At 39.7% G+C, this 26,835-nt stretch overlaps 1 protein-coding gene across 1 annotated transcript in view; it reads left to right on the plus strand.

The window, feature by feature from the left end:
• The window catches only part of KIAA1217 (KIAA1217 ortholog), a 184,062-nt gene that overhangs the window by 90,973 nt on the left and 66,254 nt on the right, over positions 1-26,835 (plus strand). Inside the window, exons 4-5 of the mRNA XM_009887136.1 lie at positions 11,688-11,886; positions 17,280-17,373. Of these exons, the coding sequence (XP_009885438.1) occupies positions 11,688-11,886; positions 17,280-17,373 (293 nt within the window). The remainder of the gene's footprint in view (positions 1-11,687; positions 11,887-17,279; positions 17,374-26,835) is intronic.

Here is a 26,835-nt window from a genome sequence, read left to right on the forward strand (position 1 = left end):
GTAAACAATCATATTGACATATCACAGTGCTGGGAGTTTTTTCCGTTTCATTTATGGCCCTTACATGATTTGTGAAAGACAGCTATACGGAAGAGTGAAATATGGGTCTTCCCAAGCTAGCACTTGTGCACTCAATTATTGTTTACTTTACACATTCTTCCTCCTATAAAAGAATGTGCGTACCTGAAAAAAATGCTTCAAAGAAGCAAGATCTTATTTAGTACATACTATTTCAACAGAAGCACATGCTGGCTGCCACTCCAAAGCTGATAAGCAGTATATTTTAGATGCTTTGTCACACTGGAGCTGAATTAGACTCCATTGCAGCAGACTGTATCAGCATGGATCCAGTGGGTTCATTGCAGTGATACTGGAGAAGATGTGCAGCGTGCTTTATAAAACCATTAGCAATGCAAATCTGTATCTGTCACTGCTGTATCTGTTAAATGTTTTTTGAATGCAATCTTTATTATTTATCTGCACTGCAGTGATGCTATGTCGTGGGCCAGACATGCTAAAGGACCCCGACTGAAAATGGGACCTCAGCATGTTGGGTACTATACATAGTGAGAAAATATTCCTATTGCAGGACCTTGCCACATAAATAAACCAGAATGAAAAGTGCTGAAGGTAAAGGGAGAGGTAGAGTAATTAGGGTCCCAACTGATCAACAGAACAAAGCTATGTTAAGGTGGCAGTGACTTTCCTCTTTACCTCAAATCATGCTTTCACGGGAGGTGCAATGTCTTCATCCTGCTCTACCAACACTTCTTATTCTGATTTAGCAGCATCAATTTGGGCTTTCAGGATTTGGTGTCTGCTGGAAGAGGGATTTGGCAGCTGGAACAGCTTGTACGGGCCAAACTAGCCTTCAGAGGAAAGGTAGGAGGCCAGATGGAGCTGTCCCATGGGTTGTATCTGGCACAGGAGCTATCACTTGGACAAATTTGATCTAATTTTCACGTTAAATTTGTGAGTCTACCTCTGATACAGTAAGTCACACAAACACCAGACCCTTCCATTTGCATAAGGGCATGCAAAGAAAAAAGTGTATTGCAATTCCGTGCTTTGCAAGACATGCAACATTTTTGCCAAGCAGAGAAGCATAGTACTAGTCTGTCACTCAGCACAGTGTATTTAGGATTTGCTGCCAGTGCTGACAGCAAGTCCCTGAATGAGGACAGCTCTTGGATTTAGTCATTGCTCTCAATACCATTTATATATTTAGGCAGTGATTCTAATTCATAGCTACTATGCTGGGCCTGAGTTCAGGTTTCTCTTCCCAAAGGGAAATACTGTCATCTATGTGGTATCATGTAACACTGTCTCTTGTTTTTGTTCTCATTCTCTCTCTTTTGCATGTTTGGCTATAGAGTAGCCCAATTTAAACAGGATAAGAGGATAATCACTACATCAGAGGCTGGTGGATAGCCTGCTGATTAGGGTACTCTGTTGGGATATTAGGGACAATGGTCTGAGCAACTCTCAAGATGGGAGCCCTTCTGGATAAATTTTTAACTACTCAACCATTTCATGAGAGACAAGCACTTGGTACCATTGCTTCCACCCAGTTACCTTCTGTGATGAATGGACCAGCTGTGGGGATGAGGGCAGAGCAGTGGATGTTGTTTATCTTGGCTTTAACAAGGCCTTTCACATGTCTCTCATAGCATCCTTGTAGCTGCACAGAGGAGATATGGGTGGCCTTCAGGGTGAGTAGGGCTCAATGTTTTAAAGTCTAGCTGGCAGCTGTTTGTCAGTGGTTTTCCTCAGGGGTAGACTGTGGGGCCAGTATTTTTTAACATCAACAACCTGCCTGTTGGGATAGAATGAACCATCACTAGGATCAAGTCTGACACTAAGTTTGGGAGAGCTTTTAGTATGCTGGAGAGTCAGCCAGCCACTCACTGGGACCTCGGTGAGCCAAAGGAATGGGCTAGCAGGAACTTCATGAAGCTCCACAGAGGCAAATGAAATCTTTCAGCAGGGACAGAATAGCCCTGTGTGACAACACAAGCAGGGACAGACTGCCTTGGGAGCAGCTTTGCAGAAAGGACTTAGGGTCTGACAACAAGCAGGTTGAGGAAAGTGATTATTCCCCTCTTCACAGCATTTTGAAGTTGCACATGGAGTCTTAAGACCAGTTTTTATTCCCCTTGTACAAAAGAGAGAATGACAAACTGGAGAGAACCCAGCAAATGACCTCTTGGCATTCTTCTCCTTAACCACACTAACTAAGCTCACAGGTCCAAGATCCTGTGTAATGTAGGCCATAATGACTTAACAAAAAGTCAAGCTCCTTGTCAGAGCCCACATCGGTGGGTTTCTGGTGTGATGCTCTAACCAGCTGTGCTCTTACATGCTGATGGCTCAACCCCTAAACTTGCTATTGACAGCAGTGAACTCTTTAGAAATTAAATAGCTTCAGAACTACTGAAGAGAATTCCTACCGTAAATGCAGAAAATCTGGTATATGCAGCAGAACTACCAAGTCAGGTATGGCCTGCGTGACTTCAATACTCCATGACTATGGAGTATTAAAATGATGACATTCTGCACATCAATTCTACATGGATTAGTACTAAAAATCAGCATTTATAAAAATAGTCACCACTCAAGTAATGTGTGTTTGATACAGCTGATTTATATAGGAAGGAAATGCAATTGGGTAGGATCTCTCGCTTTGTGTTTATTCAAGAGGAAGAACACATATTCAAAGAAATTTAATGGATGTTTTCTTGTCTTTTTTGCTATTTCCCCTTTAAAAGTTCCTAACAAAAATGTCCCTATGTAAAATACTGGCTTACAGTGTCCGTAATGCTTAACATGCCTATGTATTCTTTGGCAGACACATCCTCTGAAGTTGTACTAACCAGCTTGCTACTTTTGGCTGGGAGCCGACTGGCCGTGGCTTGCTGGCTTCTTCAGAGGTCAGGGGCTCAGCTTCTGGTGGGCAAAAGTAGTGCAGCTGTGAGAGCCTGCGTAGTCACGTCCTGCGCCTGTTCGTGTGTAGTCCTCTGATTTTATTGCGCTAAATTGGTGAATGTGAACTGGAGTAAATGCAGCGTGGCAGAGCCTATGGGTCCTCTGAAAAACAGCTCTGGTACACATCAAATTTCTAGTTCATCTCACTGAGTTGTTCAGGTGTCTTTTTTTTATATTTTGTCATTAAGTATCATAGGATTTTTGTGTTCTTCTGAGTTTACTGGTGGTGTTTTGTGAGTTAGGGATATGAAGAGGTCATCTTGCTGGTCAGTTGGGCTATTCTGGCAAGAGCAAGGGTATAGATGCAATTATTATCCAAACATCATCCTGCCAGAACATTGTTTTCCACCTGGGGAACTGGGTTAAACTGAAATGTTTCCACAAACTTTCTAGCTGATAGAAGTAAATGTCTACACTTGATGGACTCACTGACATAGGTATATGTACAAAATTGTCTTTTGGCAATAGGCTATTTCACAGGTTTTATCTGCAATCAGATAGGACAAATACCAGTTTTTCTTTATGTAAAAAAGTCCATTTTCTTTTTGTTTTTTGCTTTTTCTTCTTAGCCAGCTAAATGTATCTGTTTGTAGAAAAGTGCTAGTATTTGAGTGATAGTTAAAAATTTGTATTTCTCATAATGCTTTGGTAGAAATTTTATGTGACACTGCTGAGTTTTCCATGTTTTTTTTCATTAGGTAATAAATCTATTGCAGAATTACTGCAAGTCACTGTAAATAGCAGAAAAGGCTGAAATAGCAGTAAGAAGTAGTACTGGACTAAATTAAAAAGTTCCTGTTTTTATTGAAATTGTTATAAAACAACTTAATACCTTAAGCCAAACTCTTCAGGCTATTCTGTAAGAAAATTACATAAAATAAGTAATTGGTTTTATTTCATTACAAGATCTACTTTTTGATTCTCTTAGTACTTGAAGACAACTAAGGATATTTATAGGCATTTTCTGAATGTGGAGGACTGAGTAAAGCAAGGAGTAGGTGATGGAAGCTAGTACAGAGTATCGGCAAGGAGTAGGTGATGGAAGCTAGTACGAGAGCTTCAGGCTAGAAATACAAGGATCTGGCAGTGACCTCAGACTAAAGAGCTTCAGGCTAGAAATACCACAAGGATCTGGCAGTGACCTCAGACTAGTTGAAAATGTGTATGGTAAAATAGGAGAGTCAAGTCTTGAGGCTGTGGAAAGTAAGAACTGCATATTGAGGAATTTCTTTCACACTGCAAGAGTTGTTACTTTAATAACCTTGTGTCTGCACAACTTTTGCAGAATTTGGTGATAAGGACACCAACTATGTGTTATCTCTGTTTATCTGATACCCGGGGGGAGGGAGAACAATATGGGCCTATGCCACCATTCCAGTCTTATATATTACAATTTTGTCAAATAAAAATCAAAGAAAAATTGGATGGATCTTGGCATTTTGGTAAAAAAAGAAAAATAAATTAAAAATTGTAAACTGGATTTTGAGATTTTGAAGAAATGCTTGGCAGTTTTTATTGTGATCCCCTCTGGATTGTCCTGAAGTGTCCCAAGAAAAATAGCTAGTATCAAGATTTTAAAAGTATCCTTAGTTTTTAAAACTGATGCAAGTCTCAACTAAGGATTCGACATAAATATGAGAAAGAAACAAGGGTGCATTTTCTCACTTTTGCTTGTTGGCATTGCTGCTGACTGCAGCATAAGGGAAAGTGCAGACAGAGCTGGTGACTCAATGGACATACGGTGGAAGATCAAGCTAAACCAGCATGAAAAAACATTATCCATCATCTTAAAAAGATAACTTAATGACAAGTTTACCAACCTCTAACTCAATATTGTGTTATTTAATTTGCCTTACAAAACATAGCTCAACGTGATTTCTGGCAGTTCTCACTGCGTACTCCGTATTTCCTCACCTTAAGAGACAGCTTGCTTTGCTAGTTATATAATTTCCATTCCTTATATACCCTGTACTAACTCATAATATACTAATATGCGTTTTAGATGTTAGTATTCACCCAACAAGATCTATAAGTATTTTCTCCCTGTTTTAGTTATACCTAGCTTTGCACCTTTGATTGAAAGAAATTCCAGAGCTCACAATGCATCCAGGTTTTGATTGCTGTAGCCCAACCAGGTTTACTAATTACCTGAAATTTTCAAATTGGACATGAATTCTCCAGAGGGTACATAGAGTGGCTGTGTCAGAGGACAGTAGCAGTGCCTAGCAGAAATCATGCCAGTGATTTCTGGTTCTGTGGGAAGGTTTCAATGCTCTAGCACCCAAGCACCCAACATCACACAAATACAGATATTATAATCAGTTAATACTTCTCTTCAGACAGGAGGCTGTGGATTAAGGTGTTGCTAAATGTCAGTAGATATTTCAGTGCAGAAATTTGCATTTCTGCCTACACGGAGAGTGTCCTGTAGTTTCACAGGAAAGAAGCTCATGATCTCCAATTTAAACTTTGACTGTATTTTATTTCATAACAGTGAGGAGTTATTTAGCTCCTCTGCCTCAGTTTTCTCTTCTTCATTATGAGCAGAGAATTCTGAGAGGATTATGTTAGTACCAGTATTTTTCCATTTAAAATTCATTGTATGAGAGAATTAACTGATATTTATAAAGGTCACAGAAGATGACTCAATCAATCATGTTTGTTAACTTATTCTTGATTTACCAGGTATTTAGCTTTTCTTTGCTGTTGTGTGCTTCATATTTTTCTCTCTTAAATAATCACTTTGCAAGGATAATTCCTGCTCTGTAAATAAAAGTGAGCTGTGATTAAAGCTCTTCTAAGCATCTGAGCTGCCCAGCACTGAGATCATTGTTAGCAATATAACCATGATAACGTGGTGCTCAGTCAGTGTTCGGTCAGCACTGTGCGTTAGATGGAGGTGCTGAGAGATGTGAGCTGGGTGGTGTCATGCTGCCTGCATAACGTTAGCTTTTGCCATAAGGAGTAAACCTTTACCAGTTGTAACTAAGGAGTTATGACCTTACCGGTATGGGTGCAGTGCTGAGCCGTTTTGGTTATGCAGCTCCTTTCTCTAAAGCCAACCTAGACCCCATGAGTTCAGGTACGGTTCACCGTTGCACCGTGTGGGCACGTCCTCAGCTGCCAAGTGGGTTTTACAGCCCAGGGGCAGTATCTGAGCTGAGCACCTTGCCATGCATCTGGTGCATCGGCGTAAGCTGCAGCCGCAGCATGGTCCTCAGAGCTGGGCTAGCTGGGCTGAAGGTGCAGGATGGCTGCTCTGGGCACCCTCTAAACCCAGTGCTGATGGCTTCAGCTTGTGCAGGAGGCATTGCCTATGTAAATCAGGTTAACAGTGCATCTTCCGTTGCACTGTGTTGCGTTTCATGTAGACCAGCCCTGAGAGAAATCACAAAATATTTCGCAAGTCCTGCTCTCACTGACCCTTGGTAAAGGGGGAGCAGAAAGTCTTTTATTTTTGAAAGATCTCTGTATGCAGGGAAGGAAAGGGTGATCATGTGGTGTGTTCGCATGATCATCATCAGATATGGGTTTTGTGCTTGTAAACCTTCAGTTGAATGTGACCTTTCACCTCTTGGGTGTTTAATTTCCCCTACTATAAAACATACCTTTCTGTTGACAGGAATGTTGTGAAGCAATTTGTAAAGAGGTTTGAGTTTCTAAGGCCTGGCTTACACGTAAATGTTTTCTGCTATAGCCTGTGTTTAATGCCGTGGCCAGTTGCCCAAAGGGTGAAGAACGATCAGAAACTCCAGAGGTATTTCTGAAACTGAGTTATACCAGCATGGTGAAGGGTAAAGCTTAACATCACAGTTTGCCTTGTAGCTGTAGAAAAGCTCAGGGCTGGTGGTATCTAGCAGCACCTAGAAGTGGCAGCCACAGTGTTGTCTGACTTGGACTTTCAGAACAGTTACATGGTGTAGTTTCCTCATTCATGCTGGTCATCATACCTGTCCTGTAGAGTAGCAGGGCATTTCGCAGTCCTGTTTGTTTTGTGTTTCATAAAACTCATCACAATCTTCATGTTTCAGGTAAATCCATTGTAACAGAAGTGTAAGTGCAAGAGGGGCTTCAGGGTACATGGAGACATTAACACCCGTTGTGCTTAACTTTCTTTCCAGCAGCTTTTCTGGCATATATGCTGTGGCCTAACTAAAGCTGTGCCTGAGTTATATTCTCTTTCTTCTTGCTTTAAATCTCCATGGGAGTAATTTTTTAGCTGAAGGTAAAACAAACCTCAGAGCTGCAGCAGCTTCCATGATGTTGGGCCTGTGGGTATTGCCAGTGTTCAGAGTTTCAGCCCAGCAATGTGTGGGAGAAAAATAACGTCAACGACTTAAAATAATGGATTTTGAGTCTCTTTATCCTGTCATGCTGAAGCTGGATTTTTAGAAGTGAGCAGTTAGTTTTGTCAAATGGGAAATGCCCTAAAGCATTGCTCTATCATGATATGGATCACACAACTTAAGAGGAAAGGCAGTAGTTTTATTTAAAGGCATGTGATTTAAGGGAGAGTAAGGAAAAAAGAATTTATTATGCCTTTGAAAATGTCTTTTACCCCTACAGTAAGATTGTGGCCAAAACTTTTCTCTGAGTTGTACATTAAAGCTGTGTATTTTAAAGCATGATCTTTTTGAATAACATGCATATTTGCTTTGAAAAGCCAAGACCCAAAGATAACTGTAATTTTGTTTTGGATCAATATTTTGTGGGACTATTGGAGGACAGGCAGAGTTAAGACTGTTCTGAAATGATTTAGACTTGTGTATAAGGAAGATTTTTCAACTCTACCATTTCTTTTGAGTTAACGGTTTCAGTAGCTCAATATTCAGCATATTTTTAGTGGTCTGAAATGCAAAACCAGCATTTTCTGCATTCTGCACTAACTTTTAAACTGGGCAGAAAGGAGAGTCACACACACCTGGAAAGCTGATATGCAAAGTCTGTATTTTTAGCCAAAAAATCTTTTTTGGCTATTTAATCCAAGAAAGTTTCAAATGCCAAAATATAGAAGGTTCCTTATGTTCTTCCTAAGAACTGAAAGCTATGATCAAAAATGAGTATGTTTATGCACTTCTTGGAACAGTGAAATAAATACAATCACTAAAAACATGTGTATTTAATTTTTTTACAAATATAGTTAGTTTCTGAATTCTAAAGAATGTTATCTTCATAGAAATTTGAAAGAGCACTAAAAAGCCAGTTTTACCCAGAAGAACATCAAGAAATAAATGATGCCTCAAATTAAAATAGAAAGAAAGGAAAAATAATTTAATAACCCATTAAATATTGGCATTAAAAATAAAATTCTTAGGAAAATTCTCCTCAGTCTTTGAAAGAAAACTAGTGAATTTTCAGTCTGAAACAATTTTTCCACTGAAATGAAAATGGAAGTTTGTAGTAGGATTCATAAAGGGTCTGATTGCAATCTTAATGAAAGAAAAAGTATCAGCTCTAGATAATGGTAGGAAAATGATGTTAACAGCTCCATCTTATAAAACCAGCCTAATATTAAGTAATAGTTAGGTAATGTTGAGTAGTCTGTTTAGTATTCAGAAAAATTAACATCTTCCTTCCCTAGGTGCAAGCACAATTAACTACTCACTGATTGTAGGAACATCTGCCTATGTATATGTCCATTCCTCTACAGCAATTATGGACAATATAGGGACAAAAAATACTAAAGATTAAGGGGAAAGAGGGCTCATCTTAGATTAAAATGCCTTCTTTCTTTTCATTAAATGCTTTTGTAGTCTTAGACCTTAGATTTTCCCAGTGCTTTTGCTCAGTGTTCATATCTCAGGACTATCAACTGCCCATCCCATTGCTGATGACTTTCAAGTGAGAAGTTACCACTGAAGTTTTGTGATTTGCTGAGATTTGGTAATGACTGATGGTAACCATATTGAGGACCTTGTGTTCCCAACCCTGCTGTTTATATTGGCCATGGGAGAACAACATATAGTGCATCTGCACTGCAATTACTATGGTCAATTCCGTTTGTGTAAAATAGAATCATAGAATGGGTTTTTTCTGGCCTACCTGTGTTGGTTATTGGTAGATGCAACGGCATGGCAACACAGAATCTGCTCAGGCCCCAAAGTCTGCCTGAAAAGGTAATAAAAGACTTTAGTGGTTAGTTCAGCCTGAATGCTGTCCTACCATTATGTCACTAGCAGCATCCAAACCAGGAGGTGTAAAACTGCCCTGACTGTATATCTACATGAGCTGCAGTGAATTCAGTGTAGATGTTTCTGTGATCACTAATTCTTGAGCAGATCTGATACTGTATTCCTTTTCCAAATACTTTCCAATGGCTAGATAGCTTTTGACCCATTTACAAAGCATTTAGCTGTGGCAGTGCCTCTCAGACAGCTAGTGGAAATACAAACTTCAGTGGTATTTTTTGCTTTCTTTTCTGCATTTTTTTTCTCTTCCATCTCATTGTGATCTGCTAAATGTCTGCAAAGTAGATGCACCAATATATCTTGGGGGCCACCTAGCTGGAAAGCAGCCTGACAGAAAAGGATCTGGGGATCCTGGTGGACACCAAATTGACCATGAGCCAGCAATGTGCCCTTGCAACAAAGAAGGCCAATGGTATCCTGGGCTGCATTAGACGAAGTATTGCCAGCATGTCAAGGGAGATGATGCTTCCCCTCTACTCATCACTGGTGAGGGTACAGCTGAAGTGCTGTGTCCAGTTCTGGGCTCCTCAGTACGAGAGAGACATGGACATACTGGAGAGAGTTCCACAAAGGGCCACAAGGATGATTAACTCAGTTGGAGCATCTCTCCTATGAGGAGAGGCTGAGAGAACTGGGACTGTTCAGCCTGGAGAAAAGAAGGCTCAGGGAGACATCTCATCAATGTATAAAAGTACCTGAAGGGAGGGTGCAAAGAAGACAGAGCCAGACTCTTTTTAGTGATTCCCAGTGACAGGACCAGAGGCAATGGGCACCAAGTGAAACATGTGAGATTCCCTCTGAACATCAGGAAACACGTTTTCACTGTGAGGGTGACCAAGCACTGGCAGAGGTTGCCCAGAGAGGTTGCAGAGTGACCCTCCTTGAAGATATGCAAAAGTTGTCTGGACACCATTTGGGCAACTGGCTGTAGGTGTCCCTGTTTGAGCGGGGGCATTGGACCAGATGACCTCCACAAGTGCCTTCTGACCTCAAAGATTCTGTGATTCTGTGATCTGCCATTTTAGAGTGTTTTTACACCACTGCAAATGGTCTACCTGCTCTATCTCTTGCAGATGGCAAGAGAATAAAGGTGTTTCTTCCTGGCACAACACAGTGTTGTACAGAGACACCTGAGATGGCTCAGAAGGAGCACAGTGTGCTCTCATCAATCCATGCCCAGGCAGGATATCCATGTCTTGGGTATGGACTGAATATGTAGGCTCAGCTGGGCTTACCAGTTCCTGTTTCCTTTGTATCCAGAGTAGTTCGGCTGAGCGTTTGCCTCTGCATCTACTCCCTAGTGCTGAGGATCCCAGGAAATTTCATAGTTGGGCCGCAATCCTGTGGCAGCTGTGCCAGGTTCTAATGAGCTTTCCCACATTGGAGATGCTCATGAGAAGACCTTTTGGTAGTCTTTAGGAGCTAGACCTGGCATGGTTAGAGCTAATCAACCCCGACAAATCCAGTCTGATTGCTACTGTTGATTGAGATGGCTTTTCTCAATGCATCAGTCCTTGGAGGGCTTTGTAGTGTGGGATGTTGTGGGACTGGGCTGTAGCAAAGGTAGCGAGTCATGCTTGTGCAGTATCAGCCAGTGGAGTACAGGCACCCACTGGTTGTGCTGGAGTCAGCATAGCCCTGGCAGGGCCTATGCAGGCATCGTGGAAGAAGTACTTAGTATCCCTTCACTGAGTCCCTGGTTTATATTATCCATGTTTTTTTTCCATTACCAAGCATCTCATAGCCTCCTGTTCCCTGAATTAGAGAGTTAGCTATATCAGAATGGTGGGGTTTTTTTTGGTCTTGAGTGAATAAAAATGTCCATATTTTGCAATTCAGCATCTAAGATTACTCATGTTTCTCCTCAAGTGCTAAGGATGACTATTAACACTGCTGTGAAACTGAAAGGATCCAAAATTGCTCTTGATTTTGTGTGAGACCTCAGTTTTGCTCCTGCTAGGAGTTTCACCTAGGGCTTTATACTATATAATGCCAGCAAATTGCATTGTTAATATAAAATTACTAGTGATAAGTAGAAAGCTGGTTTTGGGGTGTTTTGTTGGATAAGCGCGAGGCTAACATGCAAAATTTATGTTTAGGGGAAACTGGGTGATATAGAAGTATAAAGTTTTCCCTCAACTGCTTTTAAAAAAAAAACACCTTGTGATTTACCGACACCCTCCAGTGCAGAGCAGACTGGTGTGTTTGGGATTTTCCGTTATCCTTCTTAAGGTAAACTTCTGATTTATCTAACTGAAGAACAGTAAAAATAGGCTTCTCAGCAAAGTGCAGTACTGGAGTAAGCATATTTATCAAGGTACCACCATATCACTGGTCTATGCTCTATTCCAGTGCACGTTGAAAAAGAAAATGTTGTATGTGCTTTATGAGTATGGACTGTGAGTTGATTTTTCTCTACTTGTTATGGGCTTGGTCTGTGTTCCCCAACTTTGAAGCCCAGATCGTTTCTGTGCACTTAAGAATACGTAACTTGCTATTATATTTCACTTGTAGGTGTTTTATACCTTCAGTATGGAGATGAAACAAAGCAGTTGAGGATGCCGAATGAAATCACAAGCACAGACACAATTCGTGCCCTTTTTGTAAGTGCCTTCCCCCAGCAGCTGACAATGAAAATGCTGGAATCTCCCAGTGTGGCCATTTACATCAAGGATGAGAGCAGAAACATATACTATGAATTGTGTGATGTGAGGTAAGTAAACATGGAATTACAGCTGTTGGGTTTGTTGGGGTTTTTTGTAGTGCGCTTGCAGAATAAAAAGGAGTGGAGTTGATAAGTATCTGACAGGTAGTGGCCTGACACATGAAGGCACGTTCAGTGGTATCTGAGTAACATGGGAGGTTTGGTCTGACACTGCCTTCAGCTGTAGGTGCAATACTTGTTGCACAAGCCATTGATAAATACCGTACCTTGTTCAAATATTCATATAATACATGCAGGTTCACATATTTAATATTTTATTGACTTTTAACTGAGACATAAATATTTAAAATATGGAACACAAACATTTACAGAAAAACTTTTTTTCTTTGCTGGCAGAGCAAAGCCTGATCCTTGTGAGCCTGAAGTTACAAATACAAATGTTACCGATGTCCTCACAACAGTGCCCATTATTCATCACCAAACAGTGCTAAGGGTCGGTGGCACTGGTGTCCACCGCTGCAGCACCCCCACCACCTTCCTATTTTATGTCAGGATGCAGCAACTGATGCAATCACTTCCCATTACTAATTCAGAGCTTGGTCAATAAATGATCTGACTAACATCTGGGTGCATCTTTCTATCCTTTATTTTGTGGGATTGCAGCTGCTTAATTAACCATGTTCTTTCAGTCCTGATGTCTGTGCTCTTCGAGCAGAAGGACCAGGTTCTTAGGGTCCCTAGAAAGTCCCAAATCACATGGCAACAAAACTCTTAGGCACACCTCAGACATGTTCTGCTCTATAAAACTGTGCAAGGAAATATGGTGGGCCTTTGTGCCATCCTTTTCATAAGAAGTTATGTGATGAAAAGAATGGACCAAGGAGCGTAAGAAGATGAAGGAGAAAACAGAAAAGATGTTTTCTCTCTGCCAGTCTACCACTAGTGCAGGAAAATGATGTGAAAGTAAGAGAAGTGTACTGTCCACTGCTGCCTTGTTTCTTCCTGAGATCCTGTGGCTTTGGTGCTTCTCCGTATCATGTTGCAGTTAAAAAAGCAAGTTGGAGCTTTTCTAGCCTTGCCACTTCCAATTCCCCCATTCCTCTTCTTATTCTTTGAACAGCACCGCACTCGATTTTCTCTCCTCTGTCTTGCTCTCCTCAGGCTGTCTATCCAACGCCTTGTCATTAGCCAGCCTCTTGGATTTCAGTTTCTGCTTTTTTATCTGTCTTCCTTGCTTTGCAGACTCCCACACCCCTGTTTCACCACTTTAATGCCTATGTTAAGACCCATCTGATTTTTTGCAGCATCATTCATCATGTGCTCAAGTTTCTTATACATCAAACAGTCTATTCACAAGACTGGATCAACTGATTAAATCAAGATACGGGTTACTACGCCTCTGTTGCAAAGCACATTACTGCCAACCATCATCTGGCCCATCGGCTCCCTCTCTCTCACTTTATCCCTCCATCTTCCCTTGAGTTTCAGACTAACAGTTTATGACTTCATCTCCTCCCTGCCCCCGAGAATGTGGTTGTTGATTATCTTAATACCACTCCACCTTTTTTTCCCTTGCTCCCATTGCAGGCGTCACTCTGCCAACCTCAGGCCTGGCTCAATCCCAACATCTGCTTCCTCTGCTCCTATGCCTGCATTGTAGAGCATTTCTAGAGGAAATCCCATGACCCAGCTGACTTCCTCCATAACAAAATTCCCTCCTTCAGTTCTGCCACCGTTCTCACCAAGGAAACCTCAGCAATTCCAGCTTAATGGAATCCAAAGCATGCACTAACAGCTGCATTTTCACTGTTTTTTGAATAATTTCCACAACAATTTCTTCATTTCTGTTCTTACTCTTCACAAGGTCTTGCCAGTGTCTCCCCTCAGAGAACAGATGAAATGAAGTATAATTTTTCTCTTCTTTACTTGCCATGTCTTCCTTCAATTCCCTTCTTTCTTCCTTGTCTTAAACACAGGTGTTTCAGTCACCTCTTTAAGCTCTCCACCTCTTTTGGAGGCTGTCTCATGTTCCTCTGTGCCTTGCATCCCTTACTTTGTCTTTTATTAGCTTATTACTCTATGACTGCTCTTACATTGCTAACATGTTTTTGTGCTTCCCAACAAAACTGTCCCTGAACACAACATACATTTCCACTTCCCACCCCAGCACCTTTCTCTCTTGCACTGAGCAGTCACTACAGCTGTTGGCCGGGGTTTTTCTCTTATAATTCTCTCCTAGACCCATTTCCAACCTGTCCGGGGTTTTGTTCTTCTAATTCCATCTTGTCTTTTGTTCCCTACTGTTCCATTGCAATTGTCAAAGTCAACAAATGGCCAGCTTTTGTGAACACCCTTTTTCTCTCAGATCTCTCATGTACTTTTAATGGTGGGTTTTTTTCTTGAAACATTGATCTCCGTTCATTTCAATGGCTGTTCTTTCCTGATTTCTTCATGTTTCTCTCCTCTCCTTTTGGGTATCATTTGAGAGGTCCTCTTCTCAAACATTGATTTTCTGTTGTGTTTTTTCAGGGCTTTGTCCTCCTTCCTTTTCCTTGTCTGTACCTGTCTCCATCATCTTATCCCTGTGGATTAGTTGAATTATCATACCTACTTGGATCACTCTCGTATTTATTTTTCCATCTGTCCTTTAGAATGGGATTCAGCTGACCAAATGGAATTTTTGCTTCCACACTTTGAGCTGGTTGTGACTAATCCTATAAAATTGTCTGATAAATTATACATGCCAGAAAACCTAGCTGTTGATGTCTTCCCTGTGAATGTCTGTAGTTGGCTGACAAGAATCCTACCTCTTCTGTCCAAACTATCTTCTCTTTTAATATAGCCTCACGGACCATTAGTGTCAGCCTAGCTTATATTCTCCATCATTAGGCCATCACACTCCTTCCCCTTTTCTTTTTGTCTTTTAAAGTCACTGGGGACAAAGCACTATCTTTCTACTTAAGCCCATAGCCTGATCCTTTTCTTAAAGTGATTCAGGGCTCTGCATCCAGTGTAGATTTCAGATTTTTTCTGCATAACATCCCTATGATGCAGCTTTTCCTTTCCCACCACGTAGTGAAAAAACACTCAGCTAATTCATCAGCTTTTTAATAGCAACTGCTGTAATGGTCTTTTCTTGGCAGTTGACACAGGTGATCTTGTTCACTCTTACCCATTCAAATGAAGCAACAAAGGTAATTCTCCTAGTTTGACAAGCAGACTTGTTTCACATGCATTTTTTTCATTTGTCCTCTGGCTGCATCTTTTCCATCTCATTAAATATAAACTACTTGTCTTCATTATGAGGGCTCCTCCAAGCCCACTTCAGTACTACTTTTCATTTCTTGTTCAGTACCAAGTGCCATCTGTTTCCACTTGGCGAATAATGCCAACATGCATTCTACATGTCTTTAATTTTCAAACAAGTGCCTTCACGCAGGCACTTCAAACAAGTGACATCCGCAAAGCCACTGCATTGGTCCCCTTCCAGTCCCACCTTCCCGCTCTCTCCGTTGCACTGCCTAGTCAGAGCAGGCCCGTGGTCCCAGGTTCTGTTTATTGCTCCTCTGGCTGGAGACAATATGGTCTTCTTGTTTCTTTTTGCTCCCTTATCTTTCTGCAGCTATCCTGTTCTCTTTTGTGTCTTCTCTTCACCTTGTGAGCTGGTGAAGAGGTTGTATTCCTGGGGTGTTTATACAGCACACACAGATCAATGAGGCCTTTGAACATGCCAAGGGCATCTGGGAGCTACAGTAATGCAAATAATAGTAATAATAAAAGTACAGTAATATATACCTGTTATCAGTAATGTTTATCTTAGAATAGCAACATGAGGTGAAATAGAATTAACTTCAGAGATCAAATGCCTAGTATTTTGGTGCTTTGCCTGCAGCAATGTTTTACTTTAAAGCGTCATGTTTCTACAAGAAATATTTACGGAGAATGCTCTTAAAACAAACTTCAGTTAGTTAAGGTACCATCTCATAGCCATCAGACAGAAAAGACAGCAGATAAAATTTATTTAAATGAATAATATACTGTTTCTTGAACTGAAGATGAGAGAGCTTGCTTTGTATCGAAAAGAACATATTTTCAAGTCTGAGACAGAAAATGGTAACTGAGACTCCCAGCGCAAGTCTCAAAGTGAAAGGGTCATGTTTGCAAGATGGAAAACAGTTTATGTTACCATAAATAATTGAAGAACTTGAACTTGCCGCAAGGTAGCTATTTTCCTATGCAGTCTACAAGTAAACACTCATAAATACTAAACTTCTCATCAGCCCTACAGTTCTTAAACAGAAGGCACTGATCTGTCTCTTAAGCTGTGGGGTTTCTTTAATAACTGCTTGACATCTACAACAGCAGCACAAGTTCTGACTAGCTACCCATTCAAAGCAATCACTATTTGTAATATGACATTGTAAGAAAGAAATTGGACCTGCCCAAGAATCCTTTCCTTCATTTTTAAATGATAATCCCAGTGATTAAGATCAGTTCACTAGACTTGTAGCTGCACCTGGGGGAAAGGAATTCAGTCACATGTGTAAGTAAATTCTCTAGAGATCACTACTGGGAAATGAAAGGAATCGCACCTTTGAAAGGATGTAAGTGAGCGTAGATGGGAGGCTTTGCTACTGATTAAATGTGAACAAGAAATCAGCAGAACTCAGTGCAAGTGTCTAAGCCATAAAAATATTGGAAGGTAGGTTTTGAAACAAAATAGAAAACTACTGTCATCTAACTCTTTCCTAAATGTCGTAGTAGAAATACGAACAAAGTTTTGGGTCGTAATTAAACAAAAATATTCTCTTGGGGCTTTCCATCTAAACCATTTTTGTGGTAGCTTTCATCAAAAGTTTTGCTTATTTATTTGGTTTTGTAATTCCTATTTTTACCTTAAAACCCTGTCTTTATTATAGGTAAAGTTTAGTGGAAGGATTTATCTGCTACTGAATTTTTAGCTGTTGTGGATTTTTTTTCGGGTTTGTGAGCAAGCTGATAATTAGAATTGCCTCAAGAATAATTGCAGTTAGAAAGACTGCTTTTCTTTTGATATTCTTGCTTCTTAGAATAGCAAAAATTCACGTGGGCTGAGTACACAATAAAACATGTAAATATTAACTAAATCCTTTTGAGTGCCGTGTAAATGTTGAAGCTCTATTGTCTTCAAAGTGTTTTCACTCTATGGCAGGATCTTGAAAGAAACTAACACTATCTAATTTTTATGGGTGTGGAGTTGTAGCGAAGGAATAATACTTCCCATGGGAAAGAGAATCAAAGTAGGCTTTTGTTTGTTTGTGTGTGTCTAAGTTAGGGCATTTAGGTTTTTCTTATAGGTCAGCTGCAGACCTACTATGTTTGTCTGTTACCTGTAACTTTGGGGCAACACACTAAATAAAACTACTTTCATCTGTTGTCATTGCTGATTCTTTTGGTTCCAGGAATATTCAAGACCGATCTTTCCTTAAAGTTTACAACAAAGATCCTGCACACGCGTTTAATCACACTTCCAGGGCTGTAAATGGAGATATAAGGGTAAGTACGAGTGCTGCATTTATACTCCTATTTTCTCCAGCTTTTATGTTAAATGTTTAAATTCTTAACTGTACCATGTACACAACAATTCATGAACTCGGGGGTATATGTACAATACGTATACAGAAGAGGGAACTGATAATGCTTACCGTAATGTTGCTTAACTGCTTTGCTTTTTTCAATTACTTGCCCTGAGCATTAACTGTTTTGGGGGTTTTTTTTGTTCTTGTTTACTAGCATTAAAGCATGTGAATCAAAACATAGCCTTTAATTATTTATTTTGGGACACAGACAGTGCTCAGAGTTTATACAACTTCTTATTTCGTGTTTCCAAACTCTTTACAGTGAAGTATGGCATGGTGTTAGTTCACTCCAGCAAGGCTTCAGCGTGGGCTGCTTTGCAGTGGCTGAGCAGATGTACCTAGCCTGAAGCCTATTGAAACACTTTGTAATTGACCATTTCAAATAGGAAATTCTGATAAGTACCCATTGTGGTGTAAATGGTATTTTTCTAAAATTTTCTACCTGTACTGAACAAGGAGTAATATATTTGCATTTTCAAGCGAACATTTTGTATTGGGAAATTACAGAGAAGGTGTTTGAAACATGTTCACTGTCACTGTCCCTGTCTTTTGCCGGACTGTTATCTCCCACCTTGATGCCGAGAGGGCAGGAGATGGAGCTGTGCGGCACCGCTTCCACCGTGTTACCCACAGCTAATGTTAAGCAGGGGATGGTGGTGGTGAGATTACACAACCTCATCTCCTCCCCACCCATCCGAGGTCTGTCCCCAGGAAACGGTACAACCAAATGAGCTCGATGGGGCCAAAAGAGAGTGCCACAACTGTCCTACCTGCTTTGTGGCTTTTATGTGTGCACCAAAGCAGATTCAACTGTGTGGAAAATTTCCTGTGAAGTGATTTGCTTAATTGTACATTTGCTTCTTGGTTTCATTATCAATTCTGAGCATGTCTCACTGCTTTATTATTAATATTTCATGTAAGCACTTCTGCTGTTTCAACAGTTTAGGGCCTCATTATTTTAGAAAGATTGCAATAGTTTATTTACAGGCAGTATTCTCAACCACCTCTCATTTATGTACTTCAATTATAAAATGGTCCTTTTGATAGGTCAGAAATCTAATTAGTTGATTATTCACACTGCTGCACACACGACATGAGAGAGCAAATAGCTATGCTTCAAAGGGATGATGTGATAGTTTTTAGTGTCTTCTTTAAGGTCCTGAAATTCTTCAATTGTAGTTATATTCCTGTAGCACTAACTGGATGCATCCGATACATCTCGTTCATATTCAAAGGCACAACATACTATCACTGTGCATTATGACATTAACTCATGTAACAATTTCACTGTGGCTTTATGAAGTTATGCTATACTGTTCTTGTTCCGTGTGCAGTGGATGCTGAATGTATCTACTATGGCTTTGTTTGTGTGCTCTAGACCTGTTTTCAGAGATGGTTGACTACTGTGTTAGCTACATATATTGAAAAGTAAAGATTACTTCTTTGGCCCTCTTCCAGACATTTACTGCCTAACAGAGTTGTTTTGAACACAGGCGCTGCTTCTGTGCAAAACATGTAAAACTTTGTATTGCTTATTATAAAATATGGTGTTGTACAACAGATACGCACACTTGACATCTCCTGATTATGGCTGAGTTATCTCTCATTGGTCATAACTCAGAAATACTCGTGACCAAGTGATGACCTTTGCAGAAGTGGTGGTTCATGGTAGAATATTGTATTTTGCTTGCTGAAATGCCAAAGATGCCATTTCAAGATTCTGTGCATCCAACAAAACAGCTATTTTTTTAATTTGGCTTTTCCTTTGCATAGGCAAATTTCTTGTCTTTCTGGTCTGAGAGGTGAAGACAGAGCCAGGATGTTCACAGGGTCTTTGTGGAGAAACATGCAAAAAGTCTTCCCTTTGATCTATGTGAACTTCTGCACTTCAAAGTTATGGGCATGGAAACAAGTGATTTCTTGAGCTCCCGAAATAATGAAACCTGTTTGTCTGAGGATGAGTGTCCTCTGGTTGGGTTCTTCCTCGTGCAGCAACCTCAGATCCTAACTGAGGCTTTTCCCAAAGTAGAGGGCTGTAATAACACTCTCTCCGATGCTCATCCTCCAGAGTCTAAAAAGCTGGAGCCCACACTGCAGCTTTTCATCTATTCAACAGAAGTACTGTAGAATCATCTTGCAAATCTCTAATTTTGCAAAATTTGTAAGGACATAGTAGTCCAATGGTTTCTACCCTTTGGTTAAATCTGGTTGAAATTTGCCTGCAGATTCACAGGTAATTAGGTCAGGGGAGACAACCACCAATAAGCAGATGGATTATCTGTCCCTCTTTCCTTAGCAAACCAGATTAAAGGGGGTGGAAATACTGGGGGACCAAGTGAGAAACATGCATATTTTATGTACTGGTATTGCATGGTACCCAAAAGATTGTGGAAAAACATTTGCTTCTTATCCCCCCTTTTGTGTTTGTGCGTCTTTGCATTGGGTAAATTGATGTTCTTCCATTTCATGTGATAATGAGTGCTAAATTCACTATGGTCAGAAGGAGGGAGTAACTGGTAAACACTGTGGTCTGCATCATGGTTAACTGTTTCAAAAAACCTACAGAAAAGCAGCTTATTGTCAAACTGGTTGAAAGAACAGTATTTAAAATATCATGAATTAGTCATTGTAAGTACATTTTTCCATGGTGATACTGTGAATGTGGTTGTATCTCCTGCCATATGTGAGTTAAAGCTTTGGTTTTTTTGAGGTTTGGGAAAGTTTTGCCTTTACAGATTTTTCTACTGTTTGCCTTCTTGTCCCTTTGGAACCTTTATCCCTGGGTTTGATGATGTTCAGGCTTCTATTCATGTGATTTATAATCATTTCCATGTAACAGACCCAAAATAATCTCAGAAAATAATGTTAGCTGCCAGCTTGGACACCTGTTTTAACTACCAAACAGATGTGAGACCTGTATAAGAATTGGCAGTAACACTTGAAGTATTAAGTATTATCCATATGGACAAGAAGACTCAGAATGTGCAAGAGGAATATTGGATCTGTGAGTTTCAGATCTCCTATCAAAACCACTTGGCTTTCATGTCCATTAATTCTAATTTTCCTGCTCTTCTTTCTGTTTCATGCATTTTTCTGAATGGGTTTGAGAAAAGGGGTTTTGCACAGGGTCTAAGCAAGCTCTAAAGCAGAGTTTCTCTTGAAATCCTTCAGACTGCCTTACTTGCTTAATGATACTGTGCCGTGGCTGTTCGCATCTTGAAGAGCATGGTTTGTTTGACAGGTCTGCCATGTTGAATGCTGTTCAAGCAAGAGGTAGCCACATAGGGCCGTCTCACTGAGTATTTGTGTTTGTGATCTGCCTTTTTTTATTATTCCTTTCCCAAAATGTACGCTTAAAATCTGTAGCAGCTGTTTTCTTTGGAAAAATGTATCTTCACATTTCTGCATTTCATTCATTTATTCCTGAGCTTGTAGCATTTACCAACACTTTCTAGCTGTCTGTGCAACAATACTTTTTTTTGGCAAAATACTGTCTCATGTCCAAATGTTTAGAGCATCTTTTTATTCTCTCTGGCATTGTTTTGAATTCCAGTGCAAATGCATGTACACAGCCATGTTGGTCTGTGCCGTTAGAATTAACATTTGTGATTTGCATAGATTTGAAGAGGAAAAGGCTTTCTCATTCTTACTAGGTGTAGGGTCCAGGTTGCCTCTCTTCTCACATTCAGCGATGGTGTATAGACTCAACATCAATAGATGACACTAAAGAACGGACGGCAGATTTTTGTATGTTGCTGAACGAATTGAATTTCTTTGGAAGTGTCACAGCTCCTTTTGTCCTGGGTTGTTGCTGTGAGCCCCTGGTGACTCCAAGTGGAAGTGATTGCCCCACCGAATGTGCACAGCCTATTTTCTGTCCTCATGCCCTACACCCTCCTCTTATGTCTAAAAGGGGAAGAATCCTAAATTATAATCTTCCCCTTCTGTCATTGCAACTTGTCTGCGTTTTTGATGGCACAGTTGGATACTAATAATGTTGGCTTATGCAGTGGTTTGTTTTGGGCTTCATCTGTCTGCCAATTTTGAGAATCAGGAGGGAATTTTTACTTCATAACAAACCGGTGGCTATTTTGCTTGGCAGTCTTTCTCTTCCCAACCACCTGCCCTAAAGTCTGTGGGTTGCACGTTGTTTTAAAATGTCCTGGACCCACCATGATTTTGTTTAATTCCCTGACTTGCCTAAGAGCTTAGCAGGTCAGCGCTTTATCTCTGCTGGGTGGGTGAGGCCAGAACACCCAAAGAATGCGCTTTGTGGCTGCTGTTGTATCGAAGTACACTTTGAGGTGTTTTGGATTTCTTTTTTTTTAGAGACTGTTTCTCCAAGGAAGAACAATTAGGACAAGTTGAGTCAGAGCTGAGTTGGGGGAGCAAGGGGTACTTGGAAACTCCACATTTTCTGGGAGTTAGAATGGCAAGAAGGTGATGATGTTCCTGGCAGCGACAGGGGGTTGGGCTGCCAAGGTGCGAGGGGATGAGTTAAAGTGAGTTGTGCAGTAAAATGAGACAGGCATTTGATATGTTGGGTAAACTGTTGTGCTGAATAGCTTTTATTAATGAAATTGCACAACAACAACTTTTCATTTTTCCCCTGAAAGTGGCTGGCTAGCAGGTTGCTAACAGTTTAACTCTCTAGAGTTCGAAGCAATATATGAACTAAAAAAACCCTACAAGTGCTAAATACCCTCAAACAACTCCCCAAGAATTTAAAGCATCCAAGGGGCCTGAAATTCAGTGATGGTTTGCAGGAAAGATAGAGAGATAATAAAAGCAGGATCATCCTTCTGTGTTCTTAAGGTACCTGTAAACATACATCCAGCTTCTTTGAGATGTTTAACTTCTTTTCTTTGGATTGTTTGTGATCTTAACATCAATAAGCATCAAAATTGCAAATGCTGCCAAAATTACAGTTGTTCATTGCATACTATGGCTGAAAAAAAAATAACAGTTCCTTGAACCGCATAAAGGTATTTAGAACAAAAGTATTTATTGGAAAAGTAGTCAAGCAATAAATCGGATGAATGCATTTTAGTGCTAGGATGCCTACAGGACAGCATTTATATAAATTGCCATGTGTTTGCCTTACTGATCCTATTACTATAAAACTTTGTTTTCTTTTGGGAAGAAAAAGAAAAAAAAAAAGTGAACGCTAATACCTCTATTATCTGATAGAGACCTTCCAAATGATATAAATCTCATCTTTCCTGCTGTTTTGCTGTCTGCTTTTTCTAATGCTCTTTTTGTCATTGAGAGGTTATGACAACATGAGCCATATTGTATTTATAAACATCACGTGTTTCCTTGATATGACTTGCAGTGTCTGCCAAACAGAACACATGGAAGAAACATTTCTCATTAGCTCAGCATTGGTTTTGGTTATAGTGATTTCCGGGACAGGAAAAATGCCTTCCTTACTCAGATTTAACTTTCGTACAGTAGAAAGCAAGCCTCTGAGTGTCCATGAAATCGCTTGAACAGAGACGCTGCAGCTCTTTTAGCCCACATACTTTGTCTGAGGAAAAGAGAAAAAGTGCTTCATTTTAAAGTGAAGATGTAATGGCATGTATTGCTGAAACTATTTCTGAATTAAAATACCTGCCAAAGTCATCTAGAAACAGAAGTTACCAAGAGATGTAAGGTAAGGTGATGCTTATAAATAATGAAAGATATCTAATTCCTTTTCTTCTTTTCTTTTTTTTTTTTCAAACTTAAAGATATTTTCAGATTATCTGGGGCTTTAAATCAGAACAATGAAAACTGTTTCTTCTTCCTTGAGCCATATGAGAAAATACATGTTTAATTGGTCTCTAAATCACCAAACTCTACTCGCAGATTTTATGTCTAGTTTCAAACCTGCATATTAAACATAAACACTTATTTTCCAACTTGCCATTACCAATCTTGCTGAGATTTGAACAAAATATATAAAAGAAGTCTCTGATCTTCTGGATTTTTTTTTTACTGATACGGATTTTACTACTTTTGCTTTGAATGGGTTGTCAGTAGTTGCCAATTATTTATGCAACTACAGATCTGCAGACGCTGAGAAGTAGCTGCATCAAATCAGACTGTGATGAAAGACTGTAAATGTACCTGTTCTCTTTCATTCATATGTCCTTTGATATACAATACCTACTGCTGTATAAAGCCGAAGTTAGTGGGAAAGCGGATAGCATTTTAACAAAAAAATAATTTTTTAATTTTAGCTACACATAAAACAATATATAAATCTCAGATGTTATCTGGCGAAAAGTGGATCTGTTTAAAGATATAGGTCCTGCATTACAGTTGGATGGGTACTGCATTGTGGCTTTCTTAATATGATGGCTTTGTGCTTCAGTGTATTATATTTATATTTCACAAGCATTGTGTGTAAGGAATATAACCATCTAGATGCAAATACTACACCAACCTTTTAAAAGATACCTTTTTTTTTTCAATTTTCAAATAATGCGGATGGATTTGAAGTTTATATCAAGCTGACCGTTGAAAGCAAGTGTCGTGTTCTCGATATTAAACCGTTCAAGGAACATGAGCTTGCCGCACCCATGCAGTAATCTTCCAGTTAGTCTAAGAGGAGTGTCATATGGTAGATATCACAAACCAGTTACCTGGAAACTCCCAGAGAGTTTCATCCGTGGAAACAGATCAACTTGCAACCACAATACAGTTGTTCTAGTGGAATTTTTAGGGGGAAGAGTTCTTTATTACCCACTAATAGGCCTGTATTCAAGGTAGCCTGCCTTTCATGTTGAGGTTTGCTTAGAGCTTGCCCTGTAGCTGATTAATTTACTTAATGACAACATATGATTCATCTTGTATGAAGGTCTCTTCAGCCCTTCATTAAAATTGGAAGTCTTATCTCTCACAGAAGTCTGAGGTTCTCAGGAAAGCTTTCACTGCCTTCGGTGGGAGCTCGCCCTGAATAAAAACATAAGGATTGGATTTGAGTCCCATTTTTATTGTCTACTAGTTTCTGGTTTTATTCTTACTGCACCTTTTTTTACATAAAGTTTCCTTGTTTCAATTCTTGAAATTTTGGTGGTGTTTTCTTTTTTTTTTTTTTTTTTTTCACTGCCCTTGCTGGTAGTGGAACAATTTGCACTAATTTGGCTGTTTACTTGAAATTACTAGGTAGCTGGCAGAGTCAGGTGTTGCCAGAGCTCCCCAAACACATTGTCAGATGATAAAAATGCTCATGGCTGTGACCTCCCTTATTAGGAGGGGAGGTCTTCCTCTACCTCCTTTGTAAACGAGGTAGCTTATCTGAATTGCTGGAGTCCCGTAAGCCAAAGTCCAACCAAGCTTTATGACTTCCAGTTAGCTTTCCAAATGAGCTGTTACTCAGACAGGGGTTAAAAGTCACTTTGTGGAGGTGGGTGTTTTGGTACTACCGTTTCTAGAACTCAAGTAAAGTTAGAAGTAATCTTTTTTCTTCTTCAAACCTGCCATTCACTTGTTATTCAGGACCTTAGCTTTCCCCAGAAGTATTTCATAAATCTAAAATGTCATACTTCATGATGATGACCCAAATTCTCTGCTTTCCACTGAGTCTTCACTTCAGTATATTATTAGTTACCTGCCTCTAGATAACCCTAATAAATACGGAAGAGAATTAATTCTGTCCCTATCTTCCTTTTAACAAAGAGGAGTTAACCAGTACCTCGTATCTGTGAGAACCCAGCTACATATCTGAGGACCTTGATTCTTCTCCATGTTGGATTGTACTTTTTCTAATAAGGGCTCTGGAAAACTAATCAGACCTCTGAAAATACGAGAAGTAAAAATATCTTTTCTTGGATACATGTTAAGATCTGGGGTTAAAAAAAGCCTCAGCTGGCAAAAGCAAGACAGTTGCAAATATCGGCAGGCAACAGGACTCCATGAGCTATGATGTGATGCTGAAATTATTTTTTGTGTGAATATATGCTTTTCTTACATCGTTGCAAATTAGAACTCCGTGTGACTAAGTGAAAAGACCAAAAGGGTGTGTTAGGTAAAGGACTAGTCCCTCAGTCACTTAATATTTACTATAGATAGTTTGACCTTTGGATAAACTAGGTTGTTTACTTCAGCCATGCTCACCAATATGTTTTTTTTTTTTCTTTTTTGGATAGGAGGAAGTAAAATAGAAAGAAAATGTAGGGCTCAAACAGTACAGGAAGAAGTTTGTGATCCAAGAAGACTCTTAATTGAGGCACTGATAGCACCTCTGTTGTTGCAAAAGATGTACTTACAACTGCAAATACTGCTGGGCCTTATAGCTATGAGATGCAGTGCAGCTTGGACACTTACATTGCAAAATCCAGTTTTATATGAGGCTTCCGTGACCATTTCTCCTGCCGATAGTGCTGACTCCAAATCTCAGCACAGTAACTTATTTCTTCTGATTTGCTACAACCTTACATTGGAAGAAACAGCTGGCTACAGGTGTAAACCTGCTGCTTAGGTCTTTTAACTATATTGGCTCTGCTTTATAACATTTTTATACTATTTACCTCCTAACCTATTCCATATATCTGTAATAGAAATTGTATTTTGACTCAGTTGTTTGGTAACACCAGATGAGACCAAGGGTTATGCTTTCCTTTATGTTCATTTAACCATATCAACTTGTTCAGTTTTATTTGGCTTCAGTGCGGTGAGAAGAGATACAAATATGGAACAAAAATAAGAGCTGAGTCGTTAGTACAGCAAGTCAGAAAGCCATGCATTTATTTTGATTTATGAGTGCAGTTACTAGCAGTATTTCTTTTTTTAAAGAGCAGAAATATGATATACAGCATATTTAAACCAAATAAAAATGCTGATCTGTACCAAAACTGTACATGTTTGAAACTATTCCTTTTTAGGGAAAAAAAAAAGGGATGACCCCATCAGTTCAGTGGTGCCCTTAGGAAGTGCTGAAATTGTGACTGGTCTGAAGGGTTTGGCTCCCTGCATTGGTGGTGTCTGTCTGTGTTATGTACATGATGTGCTTGATCTCTTCAAGGAGAATGGGGACTGGGGCAGGAGATGTTTGCTCCATCTTCATGAATTACATGACTCCTGTTCGTTCTCCGAAAATTCTACCTGAAAAGCGTCTGTGGAAAAGCAAAAGAAACAAACAGTCGGTTTGAAAGCAAAAGAACCAATTTGAATGCAGCGCTAGTTATGAGGGGTGTCATAATGTTAACTTTAAACAAATAAAATCAGTAACAGCTTTTACATGTTCAATCCAAACAGTCTAATAGCTTATGCGATGGGTGGGCCATGCTATAGTGATGAGATAAATGTGGATATTGGCAAACCAATGATGTAATTATGTAAATCCGACCTTTTTAGGATTGAAATGTGTTATGTTTCAGTGTGTTTATATTTT

This window comes from Charadrius vociferus, unplaced genomic scaffold (assembly GCF_000708025.1).
Source record: "Charadrius vociferus isolate BGI_N301 unplaced genomic scaffold, ASM70802v2 scaffold126, whole genome shotgun sequence".
Taxonomy (NCBI): domain Eukaryota; kingdom Metazoa; phylum Chordata; class Aves; order Charadriiformes; family Charadriidae; genus Charadrius; species Charadrius vociferus.